The 16,650-nt window shown below is 34.0% G+C and overlaps 1 protein-coding gene across 1 annotated transcript; it reads left to right on the top strand.

Annotated features, from left to right (window-relative positions):
* The first annotated feature begins 3,085 nt into the window (after positions 1-3,085).
* On the top strand, positions 3,086-15,943 carry ro60 (Ro60, Y RNA binding protein). The gene is given in 13 exon segments (XM_056472792.1): positions 3,086-3,250; positions 3,253-3,383; positions 3,385-3,533; positions 3,535-3,650; positions 5,664-5,884; positions 6,119-6,224; positions 6,227-6,264; positions 8,800-8,937; positions 9,035-9,151; positions 10,923-11,039; positions 11,424-11,567; positions 15,050-15,079; positions 15,082-15,943. Coding segments are annotated over 13 exon segments (1,422 nt in total). The 5' UTR covers positions 3,086-3,168; the 3' UTR covers positions 15,115-15,943.
* The last annotated feature ends 707 nt before the right edge of the window (positions 15,944-16,650 follow it).

Below are 16,650 nucleotides of genomic sequence, written 5' to 3'. Positions count from 1 at the left end.
CACTTTAGTGTTAACTTTAAAGGCTGTTATGAGTGTATTTGAAGAGGCTTTGCTCGCAATTGTAACTGGCTAACAGGATTAAAGCCGCTAGTGGTCTGAGCCTCATAAAGCTGACAAAACAAAATGATACGCTCAGTCTCACACGATTTGAAGAGCAGAGACTTTAAAACATGAATGGTTTAGGTGATAAACCATTATTAAACATAAATCTGCAGAAGTCATTTAATGTTATTAACGTTAAGCATCTTTACCTTTTCCTTAGCTCTTTGGAAAAAATAAGTAGCTACAAACCAAACAAACGTGATAAGTATAAATATTACAAGACTTTATAAAATATATTACTATCCATTTTGTTCATTTGTTTTTATGTATATATTAAATGATTAATTTAAATATAAATTAATGCACGCGTTTTATTAGTTATTAAAAATATCTATCTATCTATCTATCTGTCTATCTATCTAAATAGATAGATAGATAGATAGATAGATAGATAGATAGATAGATGTATTATATTATAAATTATTTTATTTATTTTTAATATTTAAACAATAGATTTATATACACACAGAATGTTTAATCATATAGAATTAATTAAAATGTTAGGTAATATATTTTATATTTGTTTTATTTATTTGTTTATTAATTGATTGCATGGTGATTACAATATAATTTACTGTGCTTAACATGGTACACTTAAAATATACCTTAGTACTTTCTTGGAACATATAACAGGCATTGCTATAGTTAATCGGTATGTGCAGGGTCTTAAAATGTCTTAAATCTCAAAAGATAAATTTTAGGCTTTAAAAAGTCTTAAATCTTTTTTTCTTAGCACTTTGGACAAAATAAGTAGTTACAAACGAATGTTAAAGGAAAAATATAAAGAAATGACATGTACGGTATATGATTTTTAAAATATATATATTATTATCTATATGTTCATTTAAATACTGTTTATTTGTATATTAAATGATTATGAAATGTATATGAATGCACAAGTTGTTATTAGTAAATAAAATAAGGGGCATCTATCTATCTAGCTATCTATCTATCTATCTATCTATCTATCTAGTATATAAATCTATTGTTGAAATATAAAATATAAACCAAAATAAATGTCATATACTATAATATCTATTATCATAACAACGCCTATTATATATTCAAAGATATATGTTAGTTTAAGAGCAAGATGTTTATATCCACAGTAAATTGATATGGTAATCACTATGAAATGAATTAATAAACAAATAAATGAGAAAATAAATAAAACAAATATAAATATATTAACTTACATTTTGAATTCATTTTAATTTTTCAACAATAGATTTATATACACACAGCAATGTTTAAGCATTTAAAAATGAATAAAAATGTAAGTTAATATATTTTGTATTTGTTTTATTTATTTCTTATTTGTTTGTTTATTATTCATTTCATGGTGATTACCATATAAGTTTTACTGTGATTATATACATGGTATACTTTCTTGGAACATATAATTGCTATGGTTATCAGGGTCTCCGCAGGGTCTTAAAAGTCTTAAATGTCTTAAATCTCAAAAGATACATTTAGGCCTTAAAGTCTTAAATCTACTGAAATGTTGTGTTGTAGGTCTTTATTTTTTTAACAGGTCATAATTTTTCTTTGTTCATGTATAGCATTAATGCCCATACAATCACCAACAATCCCAGTCTCAATTAAACTTTTAACTTCGCATTCAATCTGCCCAGTTGGTGGAATGAACTCCCTAACTGCATCAGAACGGCAGAGTCACTTGCTGTCTTCAAGAAACGACTAAAAACTCAACTATTTCGTCTCCACTTTCCTTCCTAATCTGCAACTGCCTCTCTGGCTATACCACTAACTGTACTCTCTCTCTCAAAAAAAAAATTACATTACTAATGCTTTGCTTCTTAGACTTTATACACCTGAAACTTGCCTATAGCACTTATTCACTGTTGCTCTTATATTTGTGTAAATTGCTTTCTTGTCCTCATTTTAAGTCACTTTGGATAAAAGCGTCTGATTAATGTAAATGTAAACTTTTTATTTAAAAAAAGCATTTAATTACTTTCCTTACAGTAACATTTGCTTAAAAGTTCTCCATTTATTTACTACTGAGGATACTGACCTGACCTATATTTTTATTATTAAATTTTTATTGCATTATTAAGTATAATCACTTAAATTAAATTATTATAATAATTTTTTGATAGGTCAAGTGAAATCCGCGCTTGATTATTTTAGATATAACCCTGTTAGATATAACATATATTTTGTTGATATTTAATATTTAAACAATAGATTTATATACACAGTAATGCTCAGACATGTAAAAAAGTAGGTCAATATTTCATGATATAAAATGATATATTGTTTTATTTACTTATTTGTTTATCAATTAATTTCATGGTGATTACCATATGAATTCTGTGATATATACATGGTGCTCTTAAAAATAATACCATGGTACTTCCTTGGAACATATAATGGGTGTTGCTATGGTTAATAAATATAATATTAACATTTATTTTTGTTTAGATTTAATATGCGAGCTATAGATTTATGTACACGCAGTAATGTTTAAAATGTAAAAAAAAAACAAATAATAATAATAATTTTTATTTATTTACTTATGATAATCACCCTCAATTAATATGTGGGCATTAAAAAAGTACCATAGATGTATTACTTATTACAGTATTGACCTTATTCTTCAATGCGGAAGTTTGCTCGTTTTTGTCGATTGTTTTAATACTTCCGATTCAGTTGTTTATGGGAGAAATGACTAGGAATAGTAAACTGCAGAAAACAGTCAACTACTTGCTCTACAAACAGCATGTCCATGACTATACAGACATAGCAGGATACTATAATAAGACAATATCAGTTTGCAACATCAATCAGCGTAACGACCTGTTTTTAATATCTAAAAATTTATGTAAAGTGAATGAGACCTGAAGTCCTGAGCCAAAGAGATTCAAAGTGCTGCGTCCGCTCGTATGCAAGAATAAGGTTAATGTGGCAACTCTGAGTCTAATTTGTCTGTATATGTCTGTCTGTAGGACGGCTATTATGGATCCAGCAATCTCATCCAGAACAGCTGTCAGTTGTTAACGAACAGGTGCTGAACTCTTCGGACAGATCAGTGACTGCAGCTGTATGTCTGCGCCGGCTTCCTCTGCTACGGCTTCTGAAAGCTCCACATACAGCACTAAAGAGTGTCCTCTGGGCATCGAGAATGCCTGTCCCTAATGCAGCTCATCGAAGGGGGCCGTGGGTCTGAGGTAGTGGAGGCAGTCAGACACTTCAATCTGGAGGGCCACGCTGTCCGTCCGAACCCCGGCCTCTTCGCTCTGGCCGTCTGCTCCGCTGCATGCAGACTGCAAAACCAGACAGGCCGCTTTACGGGCGCTGAAGGAACTGTGGCGGTCGCCCATGCAGCTCTTCACATTCGTGCAGTATAAGAAAGAGTTGAAAGAGGGCTCTGGGATGTGGGGCCGGGCTCTGCGGAGAGCCGTGACTGATTGTACAACGGCCAGGATGGATGAGTCTGGCGCAAGCGGTGACCAAGTGCAAGCACAGGGCAGGCTGGTCCCATCAGGACCTCCTCAGACTGTCCCACATGAAGCCTGCTAATGACAGTGAGTGCTTGGGTAATGGTTAAACTAAATAAATGTGTAAATAATAGAATAACCTAAATAATAACGGAATTAATAAAAATTAAATCCAGCCATAAAAAAAATACAGCCATATCACCTGGCTACGAGTATGATATTGCATTTATACAACAGCATAATCATTTATATAAAAAGAAAATCCAAAGTCTAAAAACCCTTTTGTATGAGGAACTACTTTCTTCCACTATTCCTTTACATCTGCAGCTGATGCCAAAACAGCAAAAACGGTTGCTACTTCACAAACGTCACTTTAGAGCTAGTATTTGAATGATTCTCTAGCGCAATATTTTAAGTGATGACAAAACAGGTGATTTTGCTTGCGTTTGTAAGATTATAAGGCTGAACGGCAGGAAAATGCCATCAGTCTAGAGACATTTTCCCTGTATTTCTCTCTTGGAATCGGAAGATTGCAATATTTAACCCCAAAAAGACAAAGCATCGCAAAAATTTCCAGATTACTGTTGTGTTTTATGATAAGGAAAAACGCTAAACACATGCGGGGCATTTCTTCTTTCTTTTTTTTTACTAAACCATTTTTGCAGTAAGAAAAACAGGAGACTCATTAGAAACAAACAGATGGGCAACCAAAAAGTAACCTCAGGGTTATACAAAGAGTGGCCAACACAAAATACATACCTTTTTCATATGTGAGTGCCATCTCACACTCAATTCACTACAATTATATAGTATAAATACAGCACTACAACTATAAAAGAGAGAGATCGGCTTAGAATGTCATTTACCAGTTTACTAATCTTTGTTCAGCTGTAGTTTGAAAATGACATTGTTTTTCTCCTCTAAGAGCTTATTATGCGGTCTCTGTCGCCATTTTGTGGATGGAAAACATCAACCGTCTTTGCTGTGCTCAGTACAGGCTGATGGATGCCAACGCACCAAAATCTCCAAAAGTATAAATATTTAAAATAGGCACTATCTTTATAAATAAACTGCATAGTTGCAATCAAAACAACCACATTTCTACGCCTAAAAAGCCTCGAAAGTACATTGTGTTTCAACAGCTGCAATATTTTGTCAAACTGTAGTGAGTTATTGATTTGCTGTCACTCTATGTGGGCGAAGTAATACAGAAGTGTGAGGAGGCTGTGCGAGTTCTGATATTGCAGAATATGGCACAGCTATCAGCCAATCAGATTCGAGAACAACACAGAACTGTTTTATAAATATACATACATGCATACATACAAAGAAGAGATACGGGCATGTAAACATTGTTGCTTGTTTTGATAAATAAGTCAACAACAAAAAGAGTTTTCTATTACCAAAGTCTAAGTCAGCTCCATTTCTTTTTCATGTACATTGGAACGGTCTATTTATTTTACTAAAATTGTAAAATGTGATAATTTAATATGTTTACTTGTACTTTTATTTAGTAAGTCCATGGCAAAATAAATGTAATTTTTCTTTCATTTTTACACTAAATAATGATAGAACATTATTTCACCCATATTTTGACATTTTTCACAGAAGGAATTTTGAAATATTCATTCTGTTTTATGCCTGTATTTATGCTTTCTATGTACATAAATTCAATCACCTATGTAAATTGTATTAAATTCAAATGCCAATTGCTATATCTAATAATTTATTTTTAAATTGCTTTGTACAAAATGTAATTTGTTTTTATTATATTATCATTATTTAAATGTTTGTTAAAATAGATAAATTATAAATATATGTTTTAAAGTAATACTAAGTAATGGCGACTTTCATATTTGTTTCCATTTATTATTCAATAATTTTTACTGCCACAATATATATAAAATAAATGTGCCAACTATAACTGTGAAGTCTTTTATAGCACCCATCACAATTTTATTAAATAGCCATATCACAGTTTTAGAGTCAAGAAATTTCTATATTTGTAAACCACAAATATTGTATGAAAATGCAATATTTTTAATATCATTGTTGTGTCAGAAGTCAGACTAAATTAGTATGTGTCATTGTTCTGTACAGCCATTGCTCTTGTTTGCAAATACATCACAAAAGGATGGAAAGGGGTTGAGGAAGCGTATGCTGAGAAAGACAAGTCTGAGGATCTGCAGAAGGTTTTCGTGTATCTGGAAGCTGTTGAGAAAGCCAAACACTCCACTGATGACCAGGAGCTCATTCATCTGATTGAGAAGCACAGACTGGGAAAAGAGCAGCTTCTCACCAACCATCTCAAGTCCAAAGAGGTTTTGCCACATTTGACTAATTAATTTTTACATATTGAGTGTAATAAAGATTTATTTGTGTGTTTTCAATGTTATTTGCTCCAAAAAACATTTAAGTACTTATGTCTGTAATTGTAAATCTTCACAACGCAAAAAAATAATTACGTGGTTCCATAAAACATTTTGGTGCATTGTTGTCCAAGTCTTCCTACGCATGTGTTTTTTTACACCAATGTTGTTTTTGGTCCTTTTCAGGTTTGGAAAGCATTGCTGAAAGAAATGCCAGTGGCAGTTTTATTGAAGCATTTGGGGAAGTTAACAGCGGACAAAGTTCTGATACCAGGAAGTCCTGACGTTGCCGCTGTTGTGAGAGGATTCAGACGAGACTGTTCTGAAAAAGGGTCTTTTTAAGACAATAGTTATGTTATGAAGTTGGATGGCTCCCTGTGGAGAACCAACAAACTTTTAAATAATTTTAATAATAACAAAACAAACAGGCGTCAGCTCCTCATGGAGACTACCGCCAAACCAAAAGCAAAACAAACCTAAATTGTCCAGGCCTGGACCTCTCTTATCTTCTACTACTATAACCACAGTCACACTGCACTTTTCGCCCCATAGACTTTCATTTATATGCATGTGAATGTAGCAGACCGGAAATGCAAACTAGTGCCACAAGTTTTGCAGTTTACTGCATTGCAAAGTTCAAGCTTGGTGAAATCTGACCTCAAAATCGCATTGCGTGAGACCAACAGAAGATCAAATCTCGATCTCTCAGTACAGAAATTTTAAATATGGACCACTCACTTTTTTATGTCTAATCATCTTGTTTAATACCGCCCTTTTTTCACAGCGCTGTGTGACAGAAACTCAATTCCTGGAGGGCTGCAGATCTGCACAGTTTTTCTCCAACTGTAAACAAACACGGCTGATCTGATTAATCAAGGTTTTCAAGACTACTAGAGACTATTAAGCAGGTGCGATTTGGAGGTGATTGGAGCTGTGGCCCTCCAGGAATTGAGTTTGAGACCACTGCTCTTGTGTGATCGCGGCATACCTCTCCTCCTTTTAAGATCCAGAGCTCCTCTGTGAAACTCGTGACAGGTGGCACATACAGATAAGATTACTGATGCAAGGTCCATGTAAAACATGCTCAAATTCTAAACGCTTTGAAATTATAGTGACACGCTAGACTCACTCATGGACATCTACTAAAAGGAGAAATCGCTCCAAAATTCCAGTATTGCAATAGCAAAACTTACTGTCAAACATACACTACCTGACAAAAGGTCAGATAGTCTGTCTTGTCATTGATCCCAGTTGTATTAGCAAAAAATAATAACTTGACTTCTAGTTGATTATTTGGAAAAGTGGCAGGTAGATTTTTCTGAAGAATCATCTGTTGAACTGTATCCCAATCATCACAAATACTGCAGAAGACCTATTGGAACCTGCATGGACCCAAGATTCTCACAGACGTTTGGTGAAGGAAAAATCATGATTTGGGGTTACATTCAGTATGGGGGCATGCAAGAGATCTGCAGAGTAGATGGCAACATCAACAGCCTGAGGTATCAAGATATTTGTGTTGCCCATTACATTACAAACCACAGGAGAGGGCAAATTCTTCTACAGGATAGCGCTCCTTCTCATACTTTAGCCTCCACATCAAAGTTCCTGAAAGCAAAGAAGGTCAAGGTGCTCTAGGACTGGCCAGCCCAGTCACCAGACATGAACGTTATTGAGAATGTGTAGGGAAAGATGGAGGAGGCATTGAAGATAATTCAAAGAATCTTGATGAACTCTGGGAGTCCCTGCAAGAACGCTTTCTTTGCCATTCCAAATGACTTTATTAATAAGTTATTTGAGTAATTGCAGATATGTATTGATGCAGTCCTCCAAGCGCATAGGAGTCATACATAATATTAATTCTTTTTCCACTGCACCATGACTTTGTTCTAGACTGTACATTATTTCTGTTATGTGAATATACTTTTGTCTAAGCAAAGTCAGACCTTATTGTCCTAATTAAATAATTAAAAATCAAGGCATGATCATATTTTATTTTGGTAAAATAAGTGTAATCTAGAGGACTTTGTCTTTCATATAAGCCACTTGTGATACCAAATGCCCAACTAGAAGTCATTATTTGTTGTTCCTTAAACTTGATAGGTGACAAGACTTTTTGTCAGGTAGTGTATCCTTTTGCAAAGCTCTATTTTATTGTTCTCAGACAATGCTTTTAGTTTGGAGAGACTTTATGTTAATTATTTTTACATGTCAATCTTTTATAAATGGTAGATTTTTATCAAAAGTTAATATTAAAAACAGTTTCAAAATTTTGATCTCATTTTATGTATTCTTGTTCTTTATGTATTTTATTTTTATTGTTATAAACCTTTTTATTATAGAAAATTGTTAATTATAAAATGCTATTTGTTCATTCATTCATTTTCTTGTCGGCTTAGTACTTTTATTAATCCTGGGTCGCCACAGCGGAATGAACAGCCAATTTATCCAGCACATGTTTTACGCAGCGGATGCCCTTCCAGCTGCAACCCATCGCTGGGAAACACCTATACACTCTAACTCAAACTCATACACTACGGACAATTTAGCCTTCCCAATTCACCTGTACCACATGTCTTTGGACTGCGGGGGAAACTAGAGCACCTAGAGATACCCACGCGAACGCGGGGAGAACATGCAAACTCCACACAGAAACGCCAACTGACCCAGCCGAGGCTCGAACCAGCGACCTTGCTGTGAGGCGACAGCACTACCTACTGCGCCACTGTGTCGCCCAAAATGCTATTCAATTAGATCTGTTTTTGCCATGAAGTAGCCAGAGAAACTGATATGACAATAAGTTCAAAACTCTCTCTCCATGTAAACATACCCATTTTGTGTGTGTGTTTGTTCTTTTCTTTTTTCAGGCCAAAACACAGCCATTCAACATACTTGCAGCGTCTGAAAACTATAGGAGAGGTCACGGGAAGCGTAGCAAGCTGAAATGGGAGCCAGACAGAGACATTGTTCAAGCACTAGACTGTGCGTTCTGCAAAAGCATTTCTGTGAGTGGTATCATGCAAAAACCATTGAATATATTTGTTTTTAGCACAAAAAACGTCTAACTTTGACGTTTACTCATGACTCTCTTTATGTCACCAGACTGTGGAGGCCACAGGCAAGCGTTTTTTGGTGGCTGTTGATATAAGTTCCTCTTTGAGCAGTGTGTGTCGCGGCAGCTCCATCAGCACTGTGGCAGTAGCGGCGGCAGTGTGTATGGTAAGACCACAGGCCTGTTTATCCCAGAAGCTCTAACACACTGAAAAGCCTGGAGTCATATTCTAAACTAATATTTTGTCCTTGGAGAAGGAAGTGTGTGTGTGGCTGTCATGGTCCACCCCGTGCATATTTCACATTCCTCGCATATTCCTTTGCTGACGGGACACTCTGGTCTCGTAAACCTCAATGAATCGCCTCTCAAGTACATTACTCTGTTATGCAAGTCATGTGAAAATAATTTAGATGCTTGAGATGAAAATAAAATGTTAAAATGGCAACTTCATGAACTCAACAAGATCAAGACTTGACTAAATACTTTGTTTCTTTTAAAGTTATAGTAAATGGTTATGTGAAGGAAAAATAATAAAAAAATGATAATATTATTTCATGTTGACAGTGCATCTAGAAAGTATTCATAGCGCTTAATTTTTCCACCCAGTCTGGTCAAGAGCACACTGAAGCAGGTTTTCATCCAGGATGTCTCTGTACATTGCTGCATTCATCTTTCCCTCTATCCTGACTAGTCTTCCAGTTCCCGAAGGGCCTTTATTTAGTTCATTTATGTTAGCTCGCAAGCTGTCTTTAAGGTAGTTCACTTGTAGATGTAGCATAAATGAATGTTTAGGAAAGTGTTTTTTTTTTTTTTTTTTGTAAACTTTAGTCAAAATATAAGCAAATAAAAACAATTTACATGTGTTTTTTTATATACAGTTGAAGTCTACAATTATTAACCCCGCTTTCATGTTTATTTTTCTTTTTTAATTATTTCTCAAATTATGTTTAACAGAGCAATCAAATTTTCAAAGTATGTCTGATAATATGTTTTTTCTTCTGGATAAAGTTTTATTTGTTTCATTTTGCCTGGAATAAAAGCAGCTTTTATTTTATTTTTTTATTATTATTTTTTATTTTAAGATGAAAATTATTAGCCCCATTAAGCGAATATTTATTATTATTATTATTTATTTTATTTTTTTCTCAACTGTCTACAGAACAAACCATCATTATACAATAACTTGCTTAATTACTCTAACCTGCCTAATTAACCTAGTTAAGCCTTGAAATGTCACTTTAAGCTGTATAGAAGTGTCTTGAAAATATCTAGTAAAATATTATTTACTGTCATTATGGCAAAGATAAAATGAATCAGTTATTAGAAATGGGTTATTAAAACTATTATGTTTAGAAATGTGTTGGAAAAAACTAGTCTCTCCATTAAACAAATTGGGGACAAAAATAAACAAGGGGGCTAAAAATTCAGGGGGGCTAATAATTTTGATTTCAACTGTTTATGATGCATGATAATCTAAGAAAAAATCTTAAAATTGAGCAAAACATGTTATTTTGTGCAGTTGCTAATATTTGTATAACATTTTCATAATATATGTTTTCCCAAGTGGCATTTAACAGAGCTAGGATTTTTTTTCTATTGTTTCTATTGTATTGTTTTACACAGGGTACGTTGAGCTGTTTCTTTGTTTACCATAAACAGGAATAAATTCTTGATACTAGCTTCTTATTCCCCTTCTTTTTGGAAGTATCTACAAATATCTGCACCGTTGTTTGTTCTATTTCAAATTGATTTGTTTTTAAATTACCTGAGTTGAGACATTGATCAATGATCCATTCATGAAGAGAGTCTTCAGCAATTTGATTAACTGAATATTGAACATGGACTGGCTGTGGATGTCTTGAGTTTTAGTGACACATTATGTCACTTATGTATTTGTTACAGGCTGAAGATATTTAATGGTTTTCTTCTTAATTGCAGATAATTGCTCAAACTGAGCCAAACGCGCAGATTGTGGTTTTCTCTGAAGGAAACATTCTTCCCTGTACTGTCTCTTCTGATATGACATTAATGCAGGTAGCAGGACTGCTCATCCAGGTAAGATGACTCTGAGGACATATAGTAGTCAACATTTGAAGTGGATTAAACCTTTCATTAAAGTTGTTTTAAAACTGTTGAAAAACACCTATTCTTGTATAGGACAATTTAAAAATGTATATTTTGATCCACTTCAAATGTTGACCACTGTAGCTCATGCTGTAGCCTTTTAACCTATCTAGTGAAAAATGTAGTGAAAATCTTGTTGTGTTTTTTTTTTTTTTAAATGTCCACGTAATAATTACAGCATCATGTAGTCAAACAATACAATTATTTATAAAATACCTTAAAAAAAATAAAAATAAATCAACTGGTGTCACCTGACCCCTTTAGGAATTGCTAATTCTATTTATTGAGTTATAATCTTTATGTGCTTCTCTCTAGACTCCTGGTGGTAGTACAGACTGTTCTTTACCCATCACCTGGGCCTCGGAGAATGAGAAAACTGTGGACGTCTTTATCATTTTAACCAATAATCAAACCTTTGGTAGGGAGAATCCAGCTGACACTCTGAAGATGTATAGACAGGTGAGTTAAGCTTAAGAGGAATGCATAAGATGTGTTCGTGTCCTAATAAATGGTTATTTATTCTTTTTGCAGTCCTTAAAATAAAATCATATATATATGGATACTTGTGATTACTCGTGACTAACTGCATACAAATAAAAGGTTACATTTACATAATGTTGTGTGTATCATTAACTGTAAATGTTTTTAAGTATATATGTGTGGGCATTTATATATGTACAAGCACATACACTACCTGACAAAAGTTTTGTCACCTGTCAAAGTTTTAGAAACCACAAATAATAACTTGACTTCTAGTTGATCATTCGGTATCAGAAGTGGCTTATATGAAAGACAAAGGCTTCTAGATTACACTTATTTTAGCAAAATAAAATGTGATCATGCCTTTTAATTTTTAATTAATTAGGACAGTAAGGTCTGACTTTGCTTAGACAAAAGTGTTGTCACTTAACAGAAATAATGTACAGTATAGAATATAAAGTCATGGTGCAGTGGAAGAAGAATGAATTATCAATGAAGTATGACTCCCATGAGCTTGGACTATTGAATCCATGCATCTCTACAATGACTCCAATAACTTATCAATAAAGTCGTCTGGAATGGCAAAGAAAGTGTTCTTGCAGGACTCCCAGAGTTCATCAAGATTCTTTGGATTTATCTTGAATGCCTCCTGCTTCATCTTACCCCAGACATGCTCAATAATGTTCTTGTCTGGTGATTGGGCTGGCCAATCCTGCAGCACCTTGACCTTCTTTGCTTTCAGGAACTTTAATATGGGGGTTAAAGTATGAGAAGGAGCGCTATCTTGCAGAAGAATTTGCCTTCTCCTGTGGTTTGTAATGTAATGGGCAACACAAATGTCTTGATACCTCAGGCTGTTGATGTTGCCATCCACTCTGCAGATCTCTCGCACACCCCTATACTGAATGTAACCCCAAATCATGAGTTTTCCTTCACCCAACTTGACAGATGTCTGTGAGAATCTTGGGTCCATGTGGATTCCAATATGTCTTCTGCAGTATTTGTGATGATTGGGATGCAGTTCAACAGCCACTTTTTCCATTGATCAACTGGAAGTCAAGTTATTTTTTGTTGCCCTTACAACTGGGATCGACAACAAGACTTTGTCTGGTAGTGTATGTTATGTAAATACAAACTTTTTATTTACCTTTAAAGGATGTATGGACTAGTCACGATTAATTATTAAACTGCACACATTCTTTTGTATATTTGAATAAGTAAAGGTTTGAATATGAGTGTTTCACTTTTACAAAAACATCTGTTATGGTGTTGAAATGGAAGAGTTTTTCAACCATTCATTCATTTTCGTTTCGGCTTTGTCCCTTTGTTTATCGTCCATATTTTGGTATATTATTATTTCGACAAGTTTTTTGAAACCTGAAACAAGAAAAGTTTTTATATGCTCATTTTGTACATCAGAATATATTCCTAGAATCAAACGCTTGGATTTGATGATATTTGGAACAGTTTTGAATGTTAATAAGCTCTCTCACTCACTCACATAAACACACACACATTCAGAGTGTGATGTACTCTGAAATAAAATAATAATTTTTCATTTGCTATAAATATATTTATTTTAACAAACTGATTAGATTTCTTAAATGTTTTTAAGTGAAGTGGTGGCCAGGGTAACCTAGTTTGCTTAATTAACATTAATTAAATCATATAATTTTACATGATCAAAAGCACAGATAGATGTATTTAGAGTTCTATTTTGAAACTTTAACGGATATGAAAACACAAGCAGGAATTAATTTCATCCTCTAGTTCAGTGTTTCCCAACCCTGTTCCTGGAGGCACTCCCTTTTCTGACCCATTAACTTCCGGTGTTGGAGTCTCTTCTGATGTTATGATAAGTTGATTCAGGTGTGTTTGATTAGGGAGAGGTTGAAAATGTGTACTGTTGGTGTGCCTTCAGGAACAGGGTTGGGAAACACTGCTCTAGTTCAACCTCTGTTTTGCTCCAACCCTAATCAAACACAGCTGATCCAACTAATCAAGGTGTTCAAGACTACTAGAGACTATTAAGCAGGTGTGAGTTGTAGGTAGTTGGCGCTAAACTGTGCAGCGCTGCGGCCTTCCAGGAATTGAGTTTGAGACCATTGACAAAGATGTGTTTTGGATGTTTAATTGGGATCCTTTTTGCTCAAGAATGGCAGCACCATTCGAAATTCTTCTGCACTGCTTAACAACGCATAAAAAACAGTTTAAAGGCATGGCAGGCTTTAGCAAAGTCTGTTTATTCAACAGCTTTTGGTTTTAGTCTCCCTGCCCTTCCCGTTTTCAAAATAAGAGTCTCACATACATAGTACATTTAATTTAAGCTTAGATAAACTTGGTAACAATTATAAATTGTGTAATCTCACTTGGAAGTGTCAGGCTAATCAAACCCAACTTGAGGTGTGCATAATAATATTGCCACATTCAACTTAAGAGTCTGTGTTTTGATCTGATTGGCCTGATTATCACCAGGGTTTTACACTTGAACAAGGAAACAATGGTGATTGAGGCTCACGGTATTCTATTTCCATGTACTGATTTCTTATTATTAGCTTTGTATATCCAGATTTTCATTCTATGGCATTTTATATTTTTATATTTATTTTATTTTTTTGTACCACTACGAAACTCTCAACATCTTGTTAAAATTAATTCTTGCTGAATAAAGTTATTACTTGTTTAATTAATAATAATAATAATAATAATGAGTTTATTTTTCATGTGAGTGATAACTTCCTTTCGAGATAATGAACACATTCTCTTATTGACTGCGTGATTCATTGTGACTAATATTAATTAAGCAATTTATTTTTTTAAAGTTAAATAATTAAACTAAAATGTAACTTGTGCTACATTTTTAAAAAAGTAACTCCAATATAATTACTTGGTTACTAATTTAATAATATAATTAGTTAAAAAGTATTACGTTACTTTACTCGTTACTTAGAAAAGTAATGTTATTACGTAACTAACGTTTCTTGTAATGCGTTACCCCAGCACTGTTTATCACAAAAAAACAATAGTATTTGGATGCAGCCTTTATGATGCAAGCTGAGATTGCATCACTCAGCGATGTAATGTCAGACACAATGCACTCCATTGAGTGAGTTACGTCACTGTGACGGGCAGTGTTAGGGGTGGGGTTAGGTGAGCGCATTAAAAAGCATTGGATGCAGCTCAGATTGCACTGCACCAGGTCTGCATCCAGACCCCTCTCCAAAAAACTTTTTTTCTTTTTAACTTTTTAACAGTCTTTGTTTTACAAAAAATTCTTTTTTTTTTCCAACATCGTGCAGCTCTAACATCTAGCATAAATATATGTTGAACTTAAGCTCAAAATACCAGACGAAATCCTTTTAAAAACATCAAAATGTATTACAAAATAATAATTAGAAATGTATTAATTATCATCATATAGAACAGTTTTATGTTTGTGTTTTTTCTTTTCTTTTTTCCAGAAAAGCTCTGTATTTTCAAAACTAATTGTCTGTGGGTTGATTGCCAACAACCTGTCCATCGCTGACCCTGAAGACTGCGGCATGCTGGACATCTGCGGCTTTGACTCGCAAGCAGTGGATGTCATCCGTAACTTTGCACTCGACATCTTTTAAAAGCTATTGCTTTTGTAGCATGGGTTTTAGGTTTTCTGAAAGACAAAAAGATACTGACGCACCGCCCATCAACATGCAAAAAAAGACATTGTAAGCAGGTAATCATGTTGTATGTTCCTACATTTTGGAATCAAGTCCAAGTCTAATTCAATATCCAGCAGGCTGGATTAAGTTGCATTGAAAATCAAGGGGTGCACATTTAAGACTATTATGTTTACTGAGCTTCATTCAGTATACTGTATATTTTCTAACCTGGTCAAGTGAAATGTTTGCTTCTTCCCAAAAGTGTGTAATCGTCTTTTACATGTTTCTTTTTGAAAAGCTCATGCATGTCACTGACCTTCATCGGAAACAATGTTATGTATTTTAGAGGCCTTGCTCATTGTGTGTAATGTTTTTGTGTAATACGATGTTATGAATTTATTACATATTGAGCTGAAAGTGCACCACAGGTCCTCCACAAAGCTGAAATGCATTAGCAAGTTTGTCACTGAAATTGAAATCAAGCAATCTGATTCTCTCAGAAATTGATGTAGCCTAAACTACTAAACTCGTCTGGTTTTAATGTTGATATACCTCAAGTGTTTTGTGGTCCAGTAACTTGATATTTGAGTGCAAATAACCATTTATTATGATTCAAGAGAGGCTTAACTGAATATTTTACAGCTTACTCTCTGGCACATTTTTGAAGTAAAAATGCTAATGCTAATGGATCTTGCTTCTAGATTCATTTCTGTTTAGCTTTTTATGTACTTATTTCGCATTCTCTCTCGTTCTGTGTGCCTCTGAAGGTCAAATCAAGGTTGTAAGTTTGCTAACGCTGCTAGGATAATAATATCTATGTAATGAATTGTAGGCACAACTAACAAACACTAAAATGTAGACAATGACTGCCTGTTACTTTTGAGATACAAAACTGAATGTACCCTTGTTCTGTTCGTGTAATATTAGAGATTATTTAGATCTAAACCTTGAAGTATGAGGTAAATAAACATGACAAATGATGAAATACTGTGCCCTTATGGTTTTTACACTTTGTCTATAGCTACTAATTAAAATATATTTGCCATGCTAGTGAACGTGTCACTGCATGTTACTCGCTTGCAATGCAAATCAAAGTTTGTCTGTTTACATTTTGGGTTTAGAACATTTAATACAATACACTACACTACACTACATTTAAAAGGTAATTCTAAAAAATAAAAACACGATAATTATTAAAGAATAATCCGAATAACATATTTGTGGTGGTGTGCTTAATTACTTAATAACATGATGCTATAGTAAGTTTGTGTATACAAAAATATGAAAATAGTTGATGGCTTGACATCGGTACCTGAGGATTTATGCTTTAGGTGTCTCGGATTTGCCTGAACTGTGCATAGGTTTTTGAAATACTTAAAAATACATAACTATTGTTCGCCTGTGAATAACACTTTTGTCGACTC

The sequence above is a fragment of the Danio aesculapii genome, chromosome 2 (genome assembly GCF_903798145.1).
Source record: "Danio aesculapii chromosome 2, fDanAes4.1, whole genome shotgun sequence".
NCBI classification, from domain to species: Eukaryota; Metazoa; Chordata; class Actinopteri; order Cypriniformes; family Danionidae; genus Danio; species Danio aesculapii.
This window is presented reverse-complemented; position numbering and strand designations above follow the sequence as displayed.